This window comes from Chelmon rostratus, chromosome 6 (genome assembly GCF_017976325.1).
Source record: "Chelmon rostratus isolate fCheRos1 chromosome 6, fCheRos1.pri, whole genome shotgun sequence".
Lineage (NCBI taxonomy): Eukaryota > Metazoa > Chordata > Actinopteri > Chaetodontiformes > Chaetodontidae > Chelmon > Chelmon rostratus.
The window spans coordinates 8155742-8177264 of NC_055663.1; the positions used below are offsets into that span (position 1 = coordinate 8155742).

Below are 21523 nucleotides of genomic sequence, written 5' to 3' on the forward strand. Positions count from 1 at the left end.
GCCTGAAGTACAACTCCAAATGAATGACAATGTTGTGCCGTATCTCTCTTCAACTGTTTGCATAAGTGCTTGGCATATCAACTTAAAAGACACACCAGACATAAAAAAGGTTTAAGTCAATGTTGTGCTTACAGCTTATTTCTGCTGCACGCCAACATCCAACATCCTTTGTTGGATGCTCGCAGGAAGTTTTACTCAAGCGGGAACATCAAAGCTATCACTCGGCACTGTTCATGCTAAAATTTTCGTGTACAGCCTGCTTTATCAGCCTAGAATAGCGTCCCATCGGTGTGCTTTAATGTCAACGCCAAACAGTCAGTAAAACGGAAACGGAGCTTGTAATGTGCATGAACAAGCAGGAACTACCGGCAAGGAATCAGGCAGCTTTATCATCAGCCAGTGTATGCTAAAAAGCTAAGATGAAGCACTGGAGCCAGTGAGCGACAGCGGACAGATAGATGAATTAGGTTATTAACATGGTGTCGGTCCAGTGGAAGACCCTGCTGAAAACAATTCATGTTCTTTTAAAGAACATTGTACACAACATTGTGGGTTAATGAAGCAGTATGAGGTGTTGTTTATGTGGTTATTTGGTTGGGCAGAAGCTTCCATTACATATGTACATATTTCATGGATTTATTGATTCATAACAAATACATTTTGAGTGTGTCATTAACTTATATCATAATGTCACATCCACGACAACAAGCTAATGTATCCTGTACAAGTGATCAACGAGTAATCAGTGTTGGTGAAAAATGAAAGAAGGCAAAACTGTGACCTCCAGCCAGTGATCAGTACGAAGGACCAATATAAACCAAATCAATTTAGATGTTAAGAAAAAAGGAATGAACAAACGTAAGCCTATATCCATTCATAAGCTGTAGAATTATTCTGACTTCACAATACAGCCAAATAATTTAGATTTATAGTGGACTAGAAGCCATAAATCTCCCAGTAAACCAGCAGGTAAACTGAGATCAGGTGAGCTTAACCTGAGCTACATCCACAAGCCTTTTCTGCCGTGATAACAGCCTCCAAGACATTGCACACTGCAGTAAGCAATCCAACTCACACTCTTCCAGTGTGGGTGTGATAGGCAGGCATCCAAAAAGCCTCTAACAAGGTGTGTTGATAAAACAATGGGACCGGCTTTACGCAAAATGTCAGAAGTGTTGATAATAACAGAAGGGGAAATAAAGGCTTTTATTATTTTGCCATTATTCTGCTAAATTACTAACAATTAAAACTGATTACCGCAGGCACGTCTCCTATTGAGGTTAATAATTAAACAGTGTCTATGATTCCTCCTGGCTGGTGTGCATTGACAGTTAATGCTTTAAGGTTAGTGCAGTATTATAGAATAGAAAATAATGAGTACATTGAATGTTAAGACAAATAATAAATCCTGATTTTCAAACAATTTGTATATTTTTGATTGGATCGCCAATTAGGTCACTTAATTAGCCTCTCTTCCTCTGCATGTATGGCACCAAATCAGATGAAATCCATGCATATCTGTGATGGGATACAGGCTTGTTGGCATTGAACTGATACCCTGAGTAGGCCTGACTGTTAATCAACAGAACCCATGGGCTGCCACATCAGCAACAGCGAAAAATACAACCACTGACACTAAACTGGCTTGAGGGAATATTATAATAAACATAACAGGAATATTACCGAAGATGGCACATTATCAGAGCATCATTTCTCTCCATTCTGCACTCCTTCCGGAAGACAGGCAGGCAGAAACACATAAACACCAGTTTGTTATGGGGATGCAGGCTGCTGCAGTAGGGGTTCTAAGCTGGTTTCATGTCACACATCGAACAGGCCCCTCCGACCCCCTGCTGGTGGGTTTTATTTCCAGGGACTAATATGAGAAGATCTTTGTTGTTTAATAATTCAAATGAAGAGTTTAAAGCGTCCTGGAGGCAATATTAACCCAGAAGAGACACACACACACACACACTTAAAGACCACTTCTGGCGACCTCGTGCGTCCCCTGCACCCGAGTCTGAGAACTAGATACGTGGTCAGAGGTAAGGTGATGCACACGGAAGTGATGGAGAGGAGAGGATGTGGGGGGTGGGGGGGTGCAGGCCGCAGCAACAGTGTTTTGCGATATTGTCAGCCGTGAAAGCAGTGACACGCTGCCTTCTTGTAAACTGCGTCAACAACAGACTGTGCGTAATCTCGGCGCGCGTCTGCTGCGTCCAGACAAGAAAAGACAAACACCAAAGCTGCCTGTGGAATGTGAAACGCAGCATATTATATAGGCACACACACACACACACACACACACACACACACACACACACACACACACACACACACAGGAGTCTAGAAGGCAACTCACTGTAGCCGAGGTCAGGCTGCTGTCCGTGAGCGTGAGGTGGTGTGGCTCCCATCTCCGCAAGAACTTGGAGGTGAGGATCTTGCTGAGAAAGGTGCGGGGGTGTTTGACCACGCACACCTGGATGTCCCCCTCGTGGAGCAGCTTGTATCGCATCCCGCTGCTGCTGCAGTGGTGCAGGGACCTCTTGCACGGCCCCGCGCCGAGCTTGGTGTTGTTGTTCCCCTCCGACATCTCCCCCAGCAGAGGCTTGTTCTCCTCGCACTGATAAAACTGGTTGTTGTGCAGCTCGTTGCCCCCGCCGCCGCCGCCGCCGCTGTTGAAATCCATAGTTCAGTAATCCAACAGTTTATTGTTTCCAAATGTTACTCTCGGGCAGGGGAGGGTGAGCGCGTCGCGGAGACACAAGAATCCCGCATGTATAGCCGATAGAAAATAGAAATGGATAAGGTCGTTGGGATCGAGCTTGAGGGGGGTAGTTACCTACCTACCAGCCGCTATAACAGGACCTCAGTTACTGTAGACGCGGCCGAGACAGGCGCAGAAATGCCACCAAGCAGTGTCTTATGGCCGGATATCCAGACGGGGGAAGGTTTTTATGATACAGTGCAAATAATCCACCATTTTCCTCCCCGCACAATGCCCCATGAATTGTCTCCACGGTGCGCGTCTCGCCTCCCCCCCTACCACCAACGAGCTATTCAATATGTTAGGGCCATGGCCTTATCCATTCCGTCCGCCCCGGTGCCAAACACAATAATCCACCGCGAGGAACGCATGGGAAGAACGAGAAAGCGGGCGAAATATCCAATGGCGAGTCTAGGCTCCTCCGTCGGGTTTTGTGGTCATTACAGGCTCTCTGGCACGGTTTCCTTTTATTCAGTCTTTTCCCCTATCTTGGTGTAAAGGAGCCTGCGCTCTCCGGCAGCGCCGTGCCGATTGGTCCGTGCTCGTACATGTGATACCGGACTGACGTCAATGGGGAGGCGAGCGGATGAGCCGTGTGTCTTTTGCGCTTGACTGTCTGCCGAGGGCGCACGCTCACCCCACCTCCCCTCCTCCTCACCTCAGCCCCCCCCCGCACGCAAAAAAAAGAAAGAAAAGGAGGAGGGCGCAGGGACTTCTTATGAATCCACCTCTTTTTTTCCTTTCACTGGAAATGATGCAGCTTGTCGACATCAAATGTGGAAAATGATCTTGTGGATAAGTAAAGGACCACGGTGCAGGAATACTGCGTGACAGATATCAGTCACGTGTTCAGAGTTTTGCTCAAGTAAAAGTACAAAAGTACTGGTCGCAAAAAAGTACCAAATGTAAAAGACCATAATGCAGACTGGTCCATGTCGGAACATTGCACAATATGTTATAGGATTATAATTATACATTAATGTGTCCAATGCCTGTATACTATATATACTTTATCTGGTGGGCAGCTTGTGAATCCCCCCAGGGATCAATAAGGTTTTAGCTTAATCTATAATATTACATCACAGTTTATTTGTTAATTGTATTTTTAGCATTAATCAGAATCTGCAAAGACTTCAGTTAAATGTAGTGGAGTAAAAAGTACAATATTAGAAACAAAAAGTAGCAGAAAATGGAAAACAGTCAAGTACAGCTGTTTCAAAACTGTATTGAAGTACAGTGCCTGAAGTTACTTCCACAACTGAGCAACACCTGCATCATCTTTCAGGGAAGGAGTACAGAGAGGAGGATCACTGACAAGGCACTGATTCATCGACATGGGTGAGTTTATTATGAGGGAAGAGCCGGGGACGTGGTGTCACTCAGGGAGAGTTTACTATGGCTGAGATAAATCTGCATGGCCTGTAATATAGCATAGGTGGTTCAGTTGAGGCAAGACATTAAAACATCATGCATGTCTTGGAAGAAAACTCTACTACAAGTCACTTTCCTTATAACATAAGGCCATGGCCATGCCTTTATACTACTTTGCCACTGCAACACTCAGTGCTGGATACAAGTATATTGTAATGTATTTAACTGTTCAACCAAGACTAATAAGACTAGGATTGAATTTTAATTGTAGAACGTAAATTCCACCCAGGTTGCTAAAACCCACGCATTCACAATAAAATGACCTGCATGGACGCATCTTTACATTATCTTTTTGTGCAATTGTGCCGTGTCTATTTGCTTCACATTCTGTGTGAACACACCTTAGGGGGGATTTTTTTGTAAAACTGTTGACCTGTCCTCTAGCACAACAATTTGGCCAAAATTTACACTTACCAAAATTAGTAATTTAGTCAAATAGCACATTCATGCTCCCCAGAGTATGAACCCTGTCCAATTTGGACACTCCTTGAGTTTTTCTCCTATTGGTCAGAATTTTAAGTTTGAACCATGGATCCAGAGCTCAGCGCCATGAAACTTGCAGTGGGTAATTCTGACCCCCAGAGGAGGATCAGCCTTGTTGATTCTGACTCCAAGCCAAAGTTTTCACATGCATGTGATATTGCATAATAGGCTGATTGCCATGCCTTTTGTTGAATACATTCATATTTCCCAGAGGAAGAACCCCTTTGAATTAATAATTCTATGATCTATTCTGGAGTGCCACTCTGACCTGAGCGGCAAGACATAACAGCAGCTTTAACGTGCTATTTGTCCTTCAGCATATTGATATTGTGGTGTGTAATGACTATTACAGCCTCTAGAGGCTACTAGCTGGCTTTAGGCTATCAGTCTTATTGGTCTTGATGATAAATTCCACCAGATCAAGTTCTGAGATTGAGTTATAGTCGAAAAGCACGCCTTGCCACACCTTGGTAGAGATTTATTGTCTTTGTCATGGATACTTTAGCAGGGCGGATGTTGAACAATACAAGGCCCTGAAGTCATGGCTTCCACTTAAAGAACCATCCCCAACACTCAGTCACTGATGAATCAGCCAATGCTCATGCTTCCATCTACTCAAAACAAGTAGGCCACATAAAGCTCTTGCTATACTACCGGTCTGATTGGTGTAATACTTCCCAGGCTGTTGCTTTAAACTGTGTCACTGGCTGATTAACAAGATTCCATTTTTCATGTCATCATTTAAACAGCATAGCTCATAGATTCTCTTGTCAAAAATACCAGTGGAAAAAGCAGAAAGCCAGCCACAAGCGGCAGTGGGTGATGATGTTTATCATGTGTAATCTCATTCTGATGAAGTGTCAGCTCATTGGTTTTCTCTGAAGCATCGCAGGAACCACCTTGACTGTCAAACCTGATCATATCACATTAAAAAGGGTTTCCACATTACACAGCCACAGAAACAAACTCTGCCTTTTATTTATTCAGTTCTACAAGGCTGCACATGCTACGTACATGTGCAGCATCAAAGAGAAGAGACACTGTTCACGGCAGCAGCTAATGCCTTGATTCGAGCTAAAGACGATCCTCAGAGAAAGACACTCGACTCTGGGCAGAGCTAGCCTTCTCTGTGGTCGCTCTTGCCAACTGAAGATTGCTAACATTGCTAAACCTGGTACTCGCTGATGTCAAGTAATAATCCAAGCTCACAAACCAGCCTGGCTAGTCAGTCAGCTAGGCTAGCTACGCTAAGGCATAAAAGCTAAAGAGGTTTAGTTACTGAGTCTGTGTACGATAATAATTTACGGTACCAGCCCCTTGTTAGTTAATTCAGAATTATGTTGCTTCAGTTAGAAAGTGCTAATCTGCTAAATGTAGTAGCAGTTTTTGTGCTTGCTATCATATGAGAGGCAAGGGGGCACGTGATTGGCTGAAAACTAGAAGGGCGGGGACACCGCTGTCATGAAATGTGACAGGATGAAATGAAATGTGTCAGGACATTGAGAAATAAAACTTGACATTAACTGGTAAAAACTACTTCAAAAAAAGTAGTTTGAAATTAAACTAAGTATAATGAAAATAATATAAAGCTCTGTTGTTATGAAAATGAATGATTAACTAACAATTAATAATAATTGGTTTTAATAATTTCTTCAGTTGTTTCACTGATTGTTGGTTGATTTATATATTTTCACAGAATTTATTTGATTATTTCATAAAACAGGGCTGTGTATGTTTAGGCTATGGCAAATCTAATGTTTGACCACTTCATTAAGCATTGCAACCTCCGGTCCAAGCTGATTTTCTGAGACTTTCCTCAAAAATGTCTTCAAATCTTGTTTCAGTACTGTGTACACCACAAACTAAATACCACTCATTGTCATTGTATTGGGATGGTGGCAGTAAACTCAGACGGGTAAGTACAAAACTTTGACATGGGAAAGACGAGGGAAATGGGAAATAACCATTCGTCAAATCCAAACTGAAAAGTACACTTCAGGTCAAATGCAGGTGGAAAAAATTCTGCTCGATGACATCACTGAAGCTCCCACAGGAATGAGCCCAAGGGAGGGTGGCCTTAGAAACACAGGTGAGTGTTAGGGCAGAGCAACAAGGTGCAATAGTCTGCACTGTCCTCTCTTAGGACCGACTGACCCATGTTCAGCTGCTTTAGCTTCACATGAAACCCTATTCCTCTTCAGCGGTCAGAGTTCTCGTTTGAATATTTGCTACCACCACCAAGACCTGCTCAACTGAGACTGGGAAAAGCAGCTTTACAGTTCCCATCTCAAGGGTCCCAGCTCACAACAACAAACACCTCAGTGTCACTCTGAGGTTTCCACATGTTCCCACCGGCACGTCCCGCAGTTTCCCTCAAGCCTCTTTTTTTTCCGCTCCACCCACAACCCCCCATCAGCAGAGTCCTTCCTGCTGCAACACCATCGGCACTCCAGCCAGTATTGTTCTGGAGACAAGTTACAACACGCCGACCAGCCCGCCAGCAGACTGTCTGCTGTTGTGACAACAGTTAATGAAAGCCAAAGGGGAAAGAAAGAAATGCAGCAAGAATGTAATGTGTCATAGAAGCAGACTAGAATATTGATTTGGCAATAATGGAAATTATTTTATTCAAAATCTGACTTTAAATCAGTACTGAAGATGTGGAAAACACTTACTGTCTGTGGGAAGAAGGCCCTTAAACGGAAATAAGGCCAAAGAGACATTTTAATGAGCTTCCCTATGAAAAGAAAAGAAACGTATTGTAAATGAACACTATGCTCTACTAATCATAACAATTGCTATTCTGCCTTGGTTGTTTGTTAAGATTGTTGATGCTCTCTTATTAATTTGTCCTTGTTCTAACAGACAGCATTTTGCATTAAACCCTATGTTTTTCATTTGGTGTCTGTAATTGAGGATAAGATCCCACTTTTTTCCTTTCTTTTTAATTTTGTTGCTTATTTATAATTACTTTGCTTTAAAAAAGTTGTAATCATACATCTTTATTTGATTTTTATTATTATTTTTGCTATTTCTTTATTATCTTTTGTGAATTGATTTATTATTTCAATATATCTAATGTGTATTCGTCCAGGGTATTTTTGTGTATTATTTTTGATTATACTTATATTGATTACTACTGAGTGACAAAAGAAACTGTTGCTCTGATCATTGTCAACAAAAGACTCTTGATCGTAGTTCCTGGGCTGAGCGTGTGCTCGCTACTCCATACTCGTCATAACCAACATATGTTGGACATGCGAAGGCTTTGTTTGACCACATCCTGTCATTGCAAACTGTACTGGGAGCTCCTACTAAAGAAAGGCCAGACAGTGAGGGAGACATATGTGCAGTCTAGGGTTTACTCCACATTAGGGGTGATACATACCTGTTTCTTGAGGAAAGCGCTTCACAAGTTGTTATAAATGAGGTGACATTTGAATAAAATCATTTCAAGAATGGCTTACTTAAAGCGACCCTAAGTACCGTTTTCTGAACAGCAACTGAAGCAATTACAGGTCAAAGGTAAATGCTAAAACATAGTGGAGCAGTAGCTAGTAAATAAATGTGTTTGCTAACAGTGCCGACATAAGCTACTGGTCATACCAGACCAAGTTAGGCTGGAGCATCAAAACCCCTGAGAGTGTTAAATTGAGAAAAAGAGTTTTATTACTTATGAATTCAACTTTGAAATTGTATGAACATCATTGTATTAGGTCTTCCTTCAAAAGGTACACAATCTTGCTTTCATTCTCAAAGTGGAAAAGCCTGTGGAGCCCGTGATGAGCAAACCATTGGAAACTCTGATACACGTAGATGCTTAAAATGATTTTTTTCTGTAGTGTCTAGTGAGGAACCTTCATCATATGACTGATTTCTGCTCTGTACCACACAACGGACTGTTGACTAAAAGGCCAGCCTCTAATCCGCCAAACACTCAGTTGCTCCAATCAGCAAGCAGTGCAGCATTGATAAATTTTGACATTGTGTGTCGTGTCAGCAACCCTTCCCCCGTCCTACATCAGTCACAGGACCCAGGTTAGCTGGATTCTGGAAGTGGTCACGAGAGCTGCTCACTTTAACTGAATTACCTCAACTTTTGTCATGCTATGTACTGCTGTTAATCCCTTGTCTAGACTTTTCCTCAACACACATAGTGTATCCTGCTCATGGAGATAAACCCGGCTAGACACTCAATTTACACTGAACTCATTTTTACCATGTTCACATCGAGCAAGTACAAAAAAAGCGGTGTTTGTTAACTTTCAGCATACATTCAAAGCATTAAGAGGCAATTTGGCAGGAGCACCACCTGATGTGGAGAGCAGTCCCTAAACCCTTGTTAAAGGAGAGAACATCTAATGAACCACTGAACTGAACATGGGAGGAATTCTGGTCCCAGTGGCAGAGCGAAACGACATCTTATGAGTGGGGCCATCCATCATGTATCCATCTGCGACAGAGAGAGTCTCAACAACTAATAGCCAAATTGGCATGAAAGTTAGAAGGGATATTCATGGTCCACAGAGGATGATCCCTAATGGTTTTGTTGACCTTTCATCCAGAACCAGAGTTTCAGTTTAGTCCATGAAAAGGTACCTTAAAAAATGAATAGTCTGAGTTCCATGAAATGCATTCATGGTCCCCTGTGGACAGACCGCAATCATCATTCTGACATCTGGTGTCACAGTCAGACCCAAATTTCCACTTGTTCAAAAGATGTATCGGAATCAGCTGGGCAGATAAACAGGTGGGCAGATTACCATAAACATTTACAGATCAGAAGTCACGCCGTCTTGTCATCATGTTATACACAACATCTCGACCTAATAGTCAAATTAGCATAAAATCTGCTATGCAAATGTATGTTACACTATTTTATCACACAGATTCAACCAGCTTGATACCATTATTGATATCTTAAAAATGTTGGGAAAACCATGCTTCATGTAGAATTATCTTTTTGGTTTTTGGACTTTCAGGGAGAAAATAATAATAATACAATTTCAATACAAATATATAATTAGAGATACATGATAATATAACAGAGCTATATTAAGAAATTTTTTGAATACAAAAAATGGAATTGGAAATTGGAAGTTTTAGTTTTAGCTTCACATTTTTGTGGTTGCTTGTTCGCTTTGTTATATAAGTTTTGTTTGCATATATTGTAATAATTATTTCTTTCAAAATAACAAAAAAGCGCATTTATGATCTCAAAGGTGATGTCTTGATTTTAATGATCCCGTCTTCAGTCCTAATATAAACCCCAGAAGCTGAAGCTCCAAAAGTAATTGAAAGGCATCTGCTTGATGCTTGAAAGTCTGTATTTATGTAAACATTAAAAATGGCAGGTACTCGGCTTTTGTACATCATACAATGTAAATCCCAACAGATTATATCTAAATTATATCTTTGTGTGAGTCACTGATCAAAGTCTGGATCTCAGAATAAATACCAGCACTTAATAAATAATAAAAAAAACAAAACAAATGGGAAAGGGGTTACCATTGACCACTTTGGTGTTTTAATTCCTTTGACGTAAATGAATGACACTCATAGGCAACATCTTACAAAACTTCCGCATGCATCAGTTACAAAAGTACAAACTGAAACAGCAGTTTCACTCCCCATCTTTCACAACACGACTTTGGTTAGAGCTAGACTATTTTCAGTTTAGACGGCTATTATTTCCACTTACAGGGTGTTCCAGTGTATCACAACACAGTCATGAGGTGTTAACAAGTGAGAACAAGTGTTGTGGATAGAGAGCAGCTCAGAAACGTCATGTATATACTGTAAATGATGAGACACTACGGAATGTTACGTGTCTACGCAAAAATATGAGGCACAATGCTGTCATTCAGGATACAACAGACCGGTCGTGCTGCTTTGAAGAGCTCCAGGAAATCCTTTTTCAGCTGGCGTGTCTTATTGGTGTCAATATTCTGTACGAGAAGGGTTTGTTTATCTGACATGTATGTTTCAACTGGGGTGTGATGCAGCAGCAAGACTGATCCTTTCATTTCAACGTCACGCTCCACAACAACATTCTGATCACGGGTGACTCAGTGAAGTCGTAGGCTAAGTAGAAATGGTGGCCAAGTAAATAAAGCGGCAAGTTTACTATAAACTACGTAGTTCGGTGTGTGTTCAAGTAATGCTGAGGACGAGGATCAAACTGAGCTTCAGCTGGTGCAACAGGACGCCGCCTCTCTCAGTGTGAGTTAGAGAATCATGTGCTTTGAATTTTGGTGGCGGGTTTTTTTTCGATTTCGATCGTAAATTATGTGTTTACATATTTAAAAAAACTGTTTCGCCTACGCGATTATGACAGAGGTGATAGGCTACACTGATTACAGCTGATTATAACGCAACAGCTTTCTCACTTTTCCACTCATGCGCACATAATTGTCACAGGATTATCACACGATTACTTAATTCTAAGACTGCTTTGCACTCATCATAGTTTGAGAGGCCTCACCCAGGCCTCAAGCGTCTCTGATGTGCATGAGGTGTGTTGCCTTCTGGATGTTATGAGAGGTGTGATTGTATCAACACCACATGAGCTCCACTGAGTGTGTGTGTCTGCTTTGTATGTGCTGCCCCTGGGCTGTGGACAGACAGCAGCAGCAGCAGCAGCAGCAGCAGCAGCCGTAACTCACACAGAACAAATGGGGTCAAAGGGATGCCAAAACTGTGCTGAGTGGAAAGCCAGGTCAGAGGTCGCGAAGGCAGTAACACGTCCAGCAACTCTCGAGTGTCACTCGCAGCGACATCTGTTTCTGAGCAGGCTGGGCCCACACGGCTCGCTCAGAGATGCAAACTGACTAAGTAAAGCGCTTGTGCTCTAAGGTGCAAACGTACAGTTAATGCAATGCATTCTGGGAGTAGTTTGTGATTTCTTTGATCATCTACTACGTCAGTTAGTGATTTCTACACGGTCCGTGATTCATTCGCTGCACAGCATCTGTAGGCCGAAAGAACAAGAGGTGTCCAGCGACGATTACGGCACTAAAGGTCCTTACGCACTGTGTGATTTTGAGATGTCCAGAAAAAAAGTGACAATGGTGACAAAAATGTGGTGAAACATTGCCTACCGATGGCTAATTTAGAGCTTTGGCAACCAAAGACAGCCAACAAGTTCTCTAAATTAAATAACTATATATGTCGTTTGTGACCGCCATTCAGAACAACACATAAGCGTATCTGATTCGATGCCCTTACCAGCAGGACGACGTCATTTGTCTGTGCCTTCAGAACCGTTTCCTGATCTGATAGTTAAAGTTTAGGCACGAAAACAACTTGTGCAAACAAGGAAAAGATCAAAGTTGAGGTTAAAAATACTGCTTCATTATTCATCGTAATGGTTAAAACAATAATTCCTTGGTTAATGTTGGGAAATGGTTAAAAGAAACGTTGACTGTCACTAGAAAATGGTCTCCCACAGTCGCCCATGTTGAAGTCAGACGTCCTCCTCCCTCTGCAGACTTTATGGCTCTATAAAAACCCCACATGACTTCCCCCCTTGCATCTGATGGACAACAGACATGATTTCTACAGCGACTGGGGGGCTCTGTCATTTGGATGCAGCTGAATGCTATTTTGCCACGTTTGTCTTGGTAGGACTGTCTGAAAAATCTGCATCAAAACTACAGAGTTTTAAAAATCTGGGACCAAATACGTACAATGTGACTGCTGCTACAACACACGTCTACACACCTACCAGAACTCAAAATGACGTAACACAGAACACACTGGCTGACGTGATTTTGTCAGTGCCACTTTTTGAATAAAGCTACAAATAAAAAACAAAGACAGTACCCGCACTATGCCCACAGCTTGGTTGTTTTGCTTTGCTGCATTTCAGAACTAGACAGTGGCACAGATAGTATATATGCTATTTACATCGTAGCATCACGATTCTTCAGGCATTCATCGCAGTCTGACAGGTCCCAGCACTGATACTGTATCGTCTGACACAGGTGCGACAGGCAGGTTTTACCGTGACATGCAGTGAATCCATAAGATTATTGTTACTGTACAGCATGTAGAGGACATTACTCAGAAAGCCTTGTGTTGTGGTTGCATGGCATTGTAATCTATATGGAGGCCAGTAACAGCAGAGAAAGGTGGGAAGGTGTCTGCGACTGCTGCAATACGTCATCATGCGTCTAAGGGGCTGACGGCAAAGTATCACTTCCCACTGACGATTTAGATAACTGAAAGATTTTCTTCCCTTGATCCCCACTGCAGCTGTTGCAGACTTTTAAACTCAGTATCGTCTCCCTCTTGCGACAGTGTGGTAGTTATTTGTCAGTTTAAATCCCTCACCAACCCACAGATCTCCAGTAAACATCAGAAATGAGGAATGTCCATTAAAACAAAAAGCACAACCCGATCAAATCCCATGTTAAAAAGAAAAAAATATTTAGAATTATAAAAAAAATCCATAAAACCTATGTTAAAAATGTGTTTTAGATGAGCTTTTGTCTCGTCAAGTCATACAGGAGAAGGGTCCCCGAGTACAGACCCGTGAACGGAGAATCACAATTCTCAACATCTAGCGACTATATTATTTTAGTGCTCATAAAATCCCTACACCCAGACCTGCAGCAGGTAGAAAGCGCCAGCGTGCACACGTGGAGTCAGACTCTGATTCGGAACATGCCCTGGCTCAGCTGAAGGCGGAACAGTCGACAGTTGGCGATGCGCAGGGCGGCGCAGGCTGTTTTGGAGAGGTCGCTGGCTAACATGGGCTTGGTGCGATGCCACGTCCCGGTGCTGCGGCGAAACTCCCGGATGTAGTCGAAGCTTGTACCTGTGTACATGCAGGAAACACCAGTGTTTCAGATGCTGATGTTGCTGTAACCCCATTGGAACTGTGTGTGGTTGTAGCGTGGTGTTACTGACCTGTGTCCAGGTCTCCCACCACATAGATGCTGGCTCCAATGGGCACAGCACCGTAAACGAAGGACGAGCTGGTCTGGATACACAGGTTCTGGTCATCCAGGAACATCCACCTGCACCCATCATACAACAACATGAATAAAAAACAATCACAACTATTTTTACTGACTATTTTCTAGATGAGCTTCTTGATTTTCACATTATTGAAATAGGAATGTTTTGAACATCTTGTTTTCATTTCGACAGCAACGTACGCTGGTTGTTCGATTTCAGTGTGCAGTCTCAGTTTGTTCTTTTTTTAAATTATATCTTGGCATCCTCACCAAATGAACAGAAATATAAAAAAAAGCACTTGATTATGAAGAATGGCAATAGAAGATATTTTGTACTATTTAATTCATTCTGCATTCTCCCAAGAACTGTGTTTCGGTCAATAGCTGCAAAACAAGTAATCACTTTGGGATACCTGACAAAACCTACTCAATGATCCTCATGATCATCATTAGAGGTGAGATTGTTTTCTCAATTGCTGTTTCCGAAGTCAAGAAAGATCTTTCAAACTCAGCATTTAAACCATACTGGGACACGACAACACCATAAACATAATAAATGTTTAATAATAGCTCTATAAAACCGTCTTCAGAAGCAGTATTTCCGTACTGACCTCCTCATCTCATCATGGTAGAACTCAGACTTGCAGGTCATCATGTGTCGTTGCTCGGGGTTGTCGTGCTCTTGGCTTCTAACTCCGCCGAACACGTAGAGCTCCTCGCCAACGCCGCACGCCACCGAACCAAACCTGAGCAGGAAAACGACAGAAAATGTAAGAGACAGGAGAGAGCAACGCGGATCACATCTTCTGTATGGATATACAACATTGTTCAAAAGTTTGGACCCGGCCGTCACAAAAGCTTCCAGGACTACTATGTATTTTTGAATTTTCATGATTTTTAGGTTGTAGAAAGTCTTCTTTACAAATCAATGTTATTTTGTGTGAAGGGTTTGCAAAAAAGTTAAGTTTCGTACACAGAGAACAAAACTGTACATCGGTTGAAGGAGACTGACAGCTGAGAGGGCGGTAAGAGACAAAGATACTCCTGAGCAACAGTTAAATAAAAATCTGAGAAATCAGCAGTCACTGCAGTAAAAGAAACCGGAAGTTTAGCCTCAAAAAAACAGGTTCCTGTTTCAGTGTCCAGTGCACAATAATGCCTGAACAAGCTGGAATAATACTTCTAAACTGAAACAGAAGTTTTAATCATTTAATCATTGTCTGCTGGGGCACAAATATAAATGATACATTTGGTGTCTGAATAATACTGTTTTTATGTTAAATTAGCCATTATTGAATCACACTGAAGCAAAAATCACTGTCATATATACTGTATTTATTATCCATATCTGACCTATATGCAATTCCATATAATGTTTGTATATAATGTACATATATATATAGTTGATTTTTATTCTGTATCCTTTTTTATTGTTTTATTAATCCTTCTGTGTCTCTTTTATTCTTTGCTGTCTGTAACAATTTAATTTCCCCAGCGTGGGATAAATATCTTATCTTATCTAAAGCAACCCTGCTTTGCCACATTGCTCTCAATGATGCAATACAACAGGAGATATATTGTAATATCGCCCACCTCTCTGTTTTGAGATGTTATAGCTGAGTCTACTGGGTTGACATTTGAAGGGGGGGCTGTTCAACTCACTGCTTGGACCAAGAAAAAGCCAGCGTGTCAAAGAATGGTTACACAAATGCTGTTAACTAACTAAAAATAAGGAAGCGTGACAGAGGCAAACATGATCAGATAAAAGCTAAATGAATTCTTTCCAAACCAAGAAACAGACAAAGCCGATCTGATTCTAGCAACAACTGTATACTAGTAGAGGCGAAGTTATAAAGAAGCGCCTTGAAGTTTTGTGTCAAGTTGACATTTGGCTTGAAAGCGGCGCCTCCACAAAAGCAGCTCTCAGAGGCACGGTGTCACACACCACCTTAACAGGTCAGAGCACACTTCAGCTGGATCTCAGGGTCCCTTATACATACATGGGACAACCAATCAAGGGACGCGCAAACCGAAAGACTGAACGTTTCTTCACGTTTTAAGACCACAGGTTCTGCTATGACTAACAAAATGTACACGGTGTGACTCAACTGCCTGCTTATAGCTGCTTCATCTTCTTGAGCAACATAGCTCATTATGACTGTGGTGTCATCTGAGGGAGGTCAAACTGAAACTAAAACTGACAATTCTGGGAGCGCAACAATGACCACGGAGCTGTGTTTCATTTCCTGTTGTGCAACACAAATGAGAACAAAGTACTACAGGCTGAAGTTAAATGTATTATACAGCAAGCGCGTACATCATGTGATAAAAATATCTGCAATGAACAGAAAAGAGGCGATAACACGAGAGGAAGAAAACTGGTGTTGACTTTAAACTGTTCGTACGTCAGCTGATCAAATAATAGATCCTCTTTCTTCTGTCCCGCCCAGCCCACAACGGCTAACACCATCAGAGCGTTACCTTCTCTCTTTCAGAGGACAGAGGCCCGTCCACTGTTGGGTTTTGGGGTCAAAGCATTCGACAGAGTCGAACAGCTTCCCGTAGGAGCCGCCACCCATGGCATAGATCTTCTTATTCATGGAGGCATAGCAGCCGACCTGCCGGAGAAGACAGACACGGCTCTACAAGTCACAGCATGTGGGGAGAGGTTCTCTGTGGAAAATGAATCACTTGGTGCTAAATTCTGTCTGATTTTTGGACAAGTTTGGACAAGGGTTATTGACGGCCTTGGGCCCATTCTACGTGGTCATTTTAGTCACATTGTTAGGTGTGTCTCTCACACTGCCCAGACAAAGATTTTTAAGTTGGTGATGTGATACACTTTCAAAACTATCCAGGTCCCCTTTCATTAAGGTTTAGAGGACGGGTCTTGACTGGAAATGAATCCGCAACAATTAACAAAAATTTAATTGCTCCTCAAGAACCAAGCAGAGCTCTGAGCTTTGTTCACCAGCGGCTGAGTTCAGTTAGCTGTGAAGAGCCTCCCCTGTGCCCCCTGAACACAGGATTGAAGCTGAAGCAGGACATCACTGATGCACAAGTCTGTCACTCAAGTTTTGTTTATATAATTTCAAACTATGGCCTAAAAAACATACTGCTGATGGAATGAAGCCAGAGGATGTCACTCAGATCCATTTATGATATAAATATGTTAAGAATTAATAAGATTCAGCTATGAGGATGTAAAATCTTGTGCTCAAGCATATTTAATACAATATTGGTTGTTAATCGCTGCCGAGGTTCAGTGTGACAGTTAATTGTGATATTGATTTTAGGTGATATTTTCCAGTATGGATAGAATTTGATTTACAACATTACATTTAACAATACAGTGGGCATATCAAGTTTAGTACTGTGCTGTGACATTTGTACGCGTCTTGCTACCTTGCGGATCATGGTCATACTGGTCTGCATTTTCCAGGTACTGAAGTGAGGGTCAAACACCTCAACAGTGACCAGCTCCGTTTCTTTGTTCTCTCCCCCGAGGACGTAGATCAGACCGTCCAGCTCCACCACACCGAAGTTCTGGCGAACCTGCGAGCATCAGGGACAGGATAACCAAACCACAGCAAGGTCCAACACATTCAACTACACACAAGCTCTTTGGGCTCAAATACTCCATTTTTTAAATATTGAAATCACACTTTAAGCACATGCGTGGCACCAGGCTCCACTGCTGACCACGTACAGTCTGGGGTTGTGAGACGTGTCTTTGCCAACAGTTTCAAAATGCACACAATGAGGTTCCAAATCTTTGAAATGACCTACTGTAGGAGCTCGGGCTGACGAGTCTCGCATCACCTCTTAAAACGACAAAACTACATAAAGTACATAATAATATTTTAGAGGAGTTTCTGACTTCCCCTTTTACTCTCCTTGGTTGGCTTTTTAGTCTCCAGCAGTGTTTTTGATTTGCTTTTTAGGTAGTGGTTACATCTGCTATTCTTAACTATCATAACGTTAACAAAATATATTCAAGTCTGATTTTAGTATTTAAGTATGTTTAGAGTGTTCAACAATATAAAGTCAACAAATAGTTTGAACGACACCACGTGTCTTGATGAAATGTAAGCAGCTGACTGGGGCTGTGTCAAATGTCTGTTCTGCCAACTGAACCAGTATTGCAGCACTACTGACATCTAGTGGTCATGAAGTAACATAACAAACAGGTTTGAGAGCATCTACATTGTAACATGGCTGCGGAAACGTGGGTAGTATGAGGGACTTTTTTTTAATCATGCTTAAAAATAATATTTGATATAAAGATTGAACTGCACGGTAACGTATAAGAAAAAAAGGGGACAGACATTCTCATGCAAAGATCACTCTCAACTGCTTAGATACTTCTAATGGAGCTTCTGAAACCTCAGGGACAGTGCTGTGAGAGAAGGCGTGAGTATACCTGCAGCATTGGCGGTATGGGGCTCCAGGTGTTGGAGTCTGGGTCATATTTCTCTCCACTGTCCAGGACTGTGTTGTGTTCGTCTGTTCCGCCCAACACAAACAGGAAACCCTCTAACAGACAGAAAACACAGCGTTAGTACTGACTTCCGTGTTTGCTGGACCTTCCGGTCGCACTGTTCTCCTAACTAGGAATTCTCTTAAGCACTAATCCTGACAAATGAATCATTCATTGAAGTAATGACATGGGTCATGGATGTGTTTTCTGCATCACTTCGGTTGTGGTGGATGTATTTTTCTGGCTGAAGCCCAGCACTGACCAGCAGCGACCACCCCGTGGCCGAGGCGGGCTACGCTCATTGGCTGCAGCTCGATCCAGCCCTGCCTGTTGGTGTCGTAGAGTGGACACATGCAGCGCGTCACAGCAGTCGCCTTCCTGCTTCTGTACAGGAGAAAAACCACCAGACCAGGCAGGATGTGAGAGGGCCGTGTCATCTGGGTGAACTAATCACTAATTTAACCTCTTTCTCTGGTCGCGACCACATTTCCGTCTAAAATACCATTATTTTCTCTGTTGCTGAGGGAAAAACCATGTTGGCCCTCATTCACAGGACAGAAATTGGCTACATAGCAACTAGAATTACATAACAAACTAGAATAAAGGCAAGTTCTGATCTGCTCTAAAACCGCTCTGAAAGTACATAGTTCAATGCCAAACAAATTCTGTAAATTTCAGCCCTTGAGTGTTTTCCCCAAAACTTTTATGGGTCATGATTGGACAATAAACCTCTCCACTGCATATCATTAGATTCTGAACAGTAATGATAGTGATAAATAATTATATGAAGTCCAAAGAGAATATAAACATTAAAAATAAACAGGGACTCACTTGCGATCCTCTCCTCCGGCGACAACTATACACTCGGAGTAACCTCTGGGTTTGAAGGCAGCGAGCATATCCTCGCCATGCAGCTGACCCTGCCCCAGCACTGCCTGACAGTGCTCTCTGATCACCTCCCTCATCAGCGGCTCCCCCATGGCCTGGTGGGATACCATGTTGTTGTACTTTGATAATACTAGAAAGAATACAGCTAACTCTGGAGAACACTTTACGGTTTCCCTACCTGCTCTCTCAGGTAGCTGACGTCCAGGCCGTGCAGCCACACAGCAGACATCACTTCCTTCATGTGGACCTGCAAATAAAGATAGGACTCGCTTTGTGCTTCATGGAACAGACAGAAGACACAAATTCATTCACATTTTTGGCCACCAGATGGAACAGGAACAAGCTGAAAACACAACACTGACATATTACCAATGTAAAAAGTATATAGTGAACAAGTTAGGAAGAGGTTTCTAAACGTTACACATCCAGCACACAGATCAGACACTGATCATGAAACCAACACTAACCAATCTGAACATGTACTGAAAACAAACTCTAAATTCAGTCAGCAAGAAGCAAAAAAGCTGCTGGTCTCCATTTTTTATAACCTCTTTTATCTTCACACTGAACCTAAAGGGAGCGTCACCCACCCTGCGATCCTCTGGGTCATGTGCGAACCATCGCACCACAGCCCCCAGCACGTGCTTTTCGTTGCCCACGTTCAGCTTCTCCATGGCCAGCACCTCGCAGAGCCGATCTGGGGGCAGCTCCCTGAATTCCTCAGAGAGCGCCACATCGGCAAAATGCGTCTGCAGGAACTCAGTGGCGGCGAAGTGGACGTGGTAAAGGCAGTAGTGCAGAGAGAAGAGCCGGATGCCGATGCAGTTCTCCGCGGTGATGCAGCTCTCTAAGAACTGGCAGCACAGGGACTTGAGGTCTGTCATGAGGAGCAGGTCAGATGCCTGCACCATGTCCTGGATGGTCTCTTCACTCAAAGTGATCTGTGTGCGAAAGGACAGACACACACATGCAGGTGGTGAGACAGAGAACAGTGAGGAAACACAGGCCAAATGAATACATGCAACAATATATTAGGATCGACAGGGAAAAAACACTTGGGCTCGCCGCACCTAAAAACAGTGCCTCCACACTTACTTCACCGCTGAAGATGTAGTCCAGGATCTGCTTCATGATGGCCATGGAGATCCCCTGCAGCTCAATCCTGTATGTGGACCCATCTTGCTTTGGAGGATTGTAGTTCAGCTTGGTCCTGACAGGAAAGCATGAACACAGCTGAATACCACACACGAAAATAAAGAGTTCGCACCAGCTGTACTTTTAGCACTCTCAGCAGTATCACTGCAACTGTGAAAGTGGACACACCCATGTTGCCATAGCTTTGTAAATACCAGGGAAAGATAACAAATGCACGCTCATATCTTGTGAGTGACTCAGAGACCAGGGCACGTGGTCCCCGGCCAAACTTTCTCACCTGATGTAGGGGCTAGCGGCAGCCAGGATGTTTTTCTGGACGGGGAGCTCCTCTCCGTCGACCACCAGCAGCGCATCGTGGAAACTTTGCTCCTGCCAGAAGACGCGAAGGACCCTGAGCAGCTTCTGGGAGTGTTGGGGGTCCGAGACCTTCGAGCTGGGATCACGCTCAGAGAGGGGCATGTCTGCGCTTCGCTTTAAACAAATTCACAGGCACCACAACACACAACTCAACACGTGAATATATACATACACACACACACAGTTAACAATCAGTTCGCAGGCTACTCCCCTATCTAGTCATTTGCTACATCACAATGGGCAGTGGCTGGAAGCTGCTGGACAACATGCTACATTTAGGGCTAGGCTAGCAGCAAAACAACCGTCGGTAAACAACAGTTTCCACGTCTAACACGCTATCATGTCGCTTGCGCTGTTGTTTGCTGTTCAGCTGTGGAAGAGGTAACTTAGCTAGCGTAAGTCGAATTTGTTTTTACATATTACTGGCAACACATTAACGTAGGCTCAAGCACTGCACTGTATTTACAGTATCAAACTTGTTGTCATGCTTTTCATTTTAACAGTTCAAGCCTACTCTTTTGTCTTACCTTAAGACGTTTTTCTTTCTTGTGTGCTCGGGATTAACCTAACTACATTTAAGACAACATGGATCACTCCGTGCCAGAATTTTGTATGCGAGCGTGAAGACATGTACTATGCTGCATTCAGGGCCAGAGGGAAATATGGTAAATAAGGAATCACTTGTTAAAATCGAACTATATTATGTTAACATATAAATGTCTGTTCTACATATCCAACGAAAGATTAACTATAAACAGATAAATGAACATAAGAACCATTTTGTGATCAAAGCCCTCATAAAAACCAAGACAACCGATTACTTTAATAGCGTTAAACAAGTTGTTTAAGAACACGCCTTTTATTATCACGGCCATTTCGAGGGTAGAATTCATCTGCCACTTGAACGCAGCATCAGCTAGGCAGAAAGCGTACAGATAAACAACGTTCAAATACTTAATGCGCATCCTGTGTGCTAACAGAATTGTAAATAAGTAATTA

The 21523-nt window shown here is 42.7% G+C and overlaps 2 protein-coding genes across 2 annotated transcripts in view; both read right to left on the minus strand.

Annotated features, from left to right (window-relative positions):
- Window positions 1-3254, minus strand: part of LOC121607953 (c-Maf inducing protein) — a 43326-nt gene extending 40072 nt beyond the window's left edge. Inside the window, exon 1 of the mRNA XM_041939025.1 lies at window positions 2363-3254. Within this exon, the coding sequence (XP_041794959.1) occupies window positions 2363-2689 (327 nt within the window). The 5' untranslated portion in view covers window positions 2690-3254. The remainder of the gene's footprint in view (window positions 1-2362) is intronic.
- Window positions 3255-10185: 6931 nt separating this feature from the next.
- gan (gigaxonin) lies at window positions 10186-21159 on the minus strand. The gene is made up of 13 exons (XM_041938743.1): window positions 21052-21159; window positions 20445-20638; window positions 20108-20222; window positions 19603-19953; window positions 19191-19259; window positions 18956-19107; window positions 18387-18508; window positions 18068-18180; window positions 17050-17199; window positions 16126-16262; window positions 14256-14390; window positions 13595-13704; window positions 10186-13502 (listed from the first exon to the last, which is right to left on the minus strand). The coding sequence occupies exons 2-13, from the start codon at window positions 20624-20626 to the stop codon at window positions 13330-13332; spliced, it is 1809 nt and encodes a 602-aa protein (XP_041794677.1). The 5' UTR covers window positions 20627-20638; window positions 21052-21159; the 3' UTR covers window positions 10186-13329.
- Window positions 21160-21523: the final 364 nt, after the last annotated feature.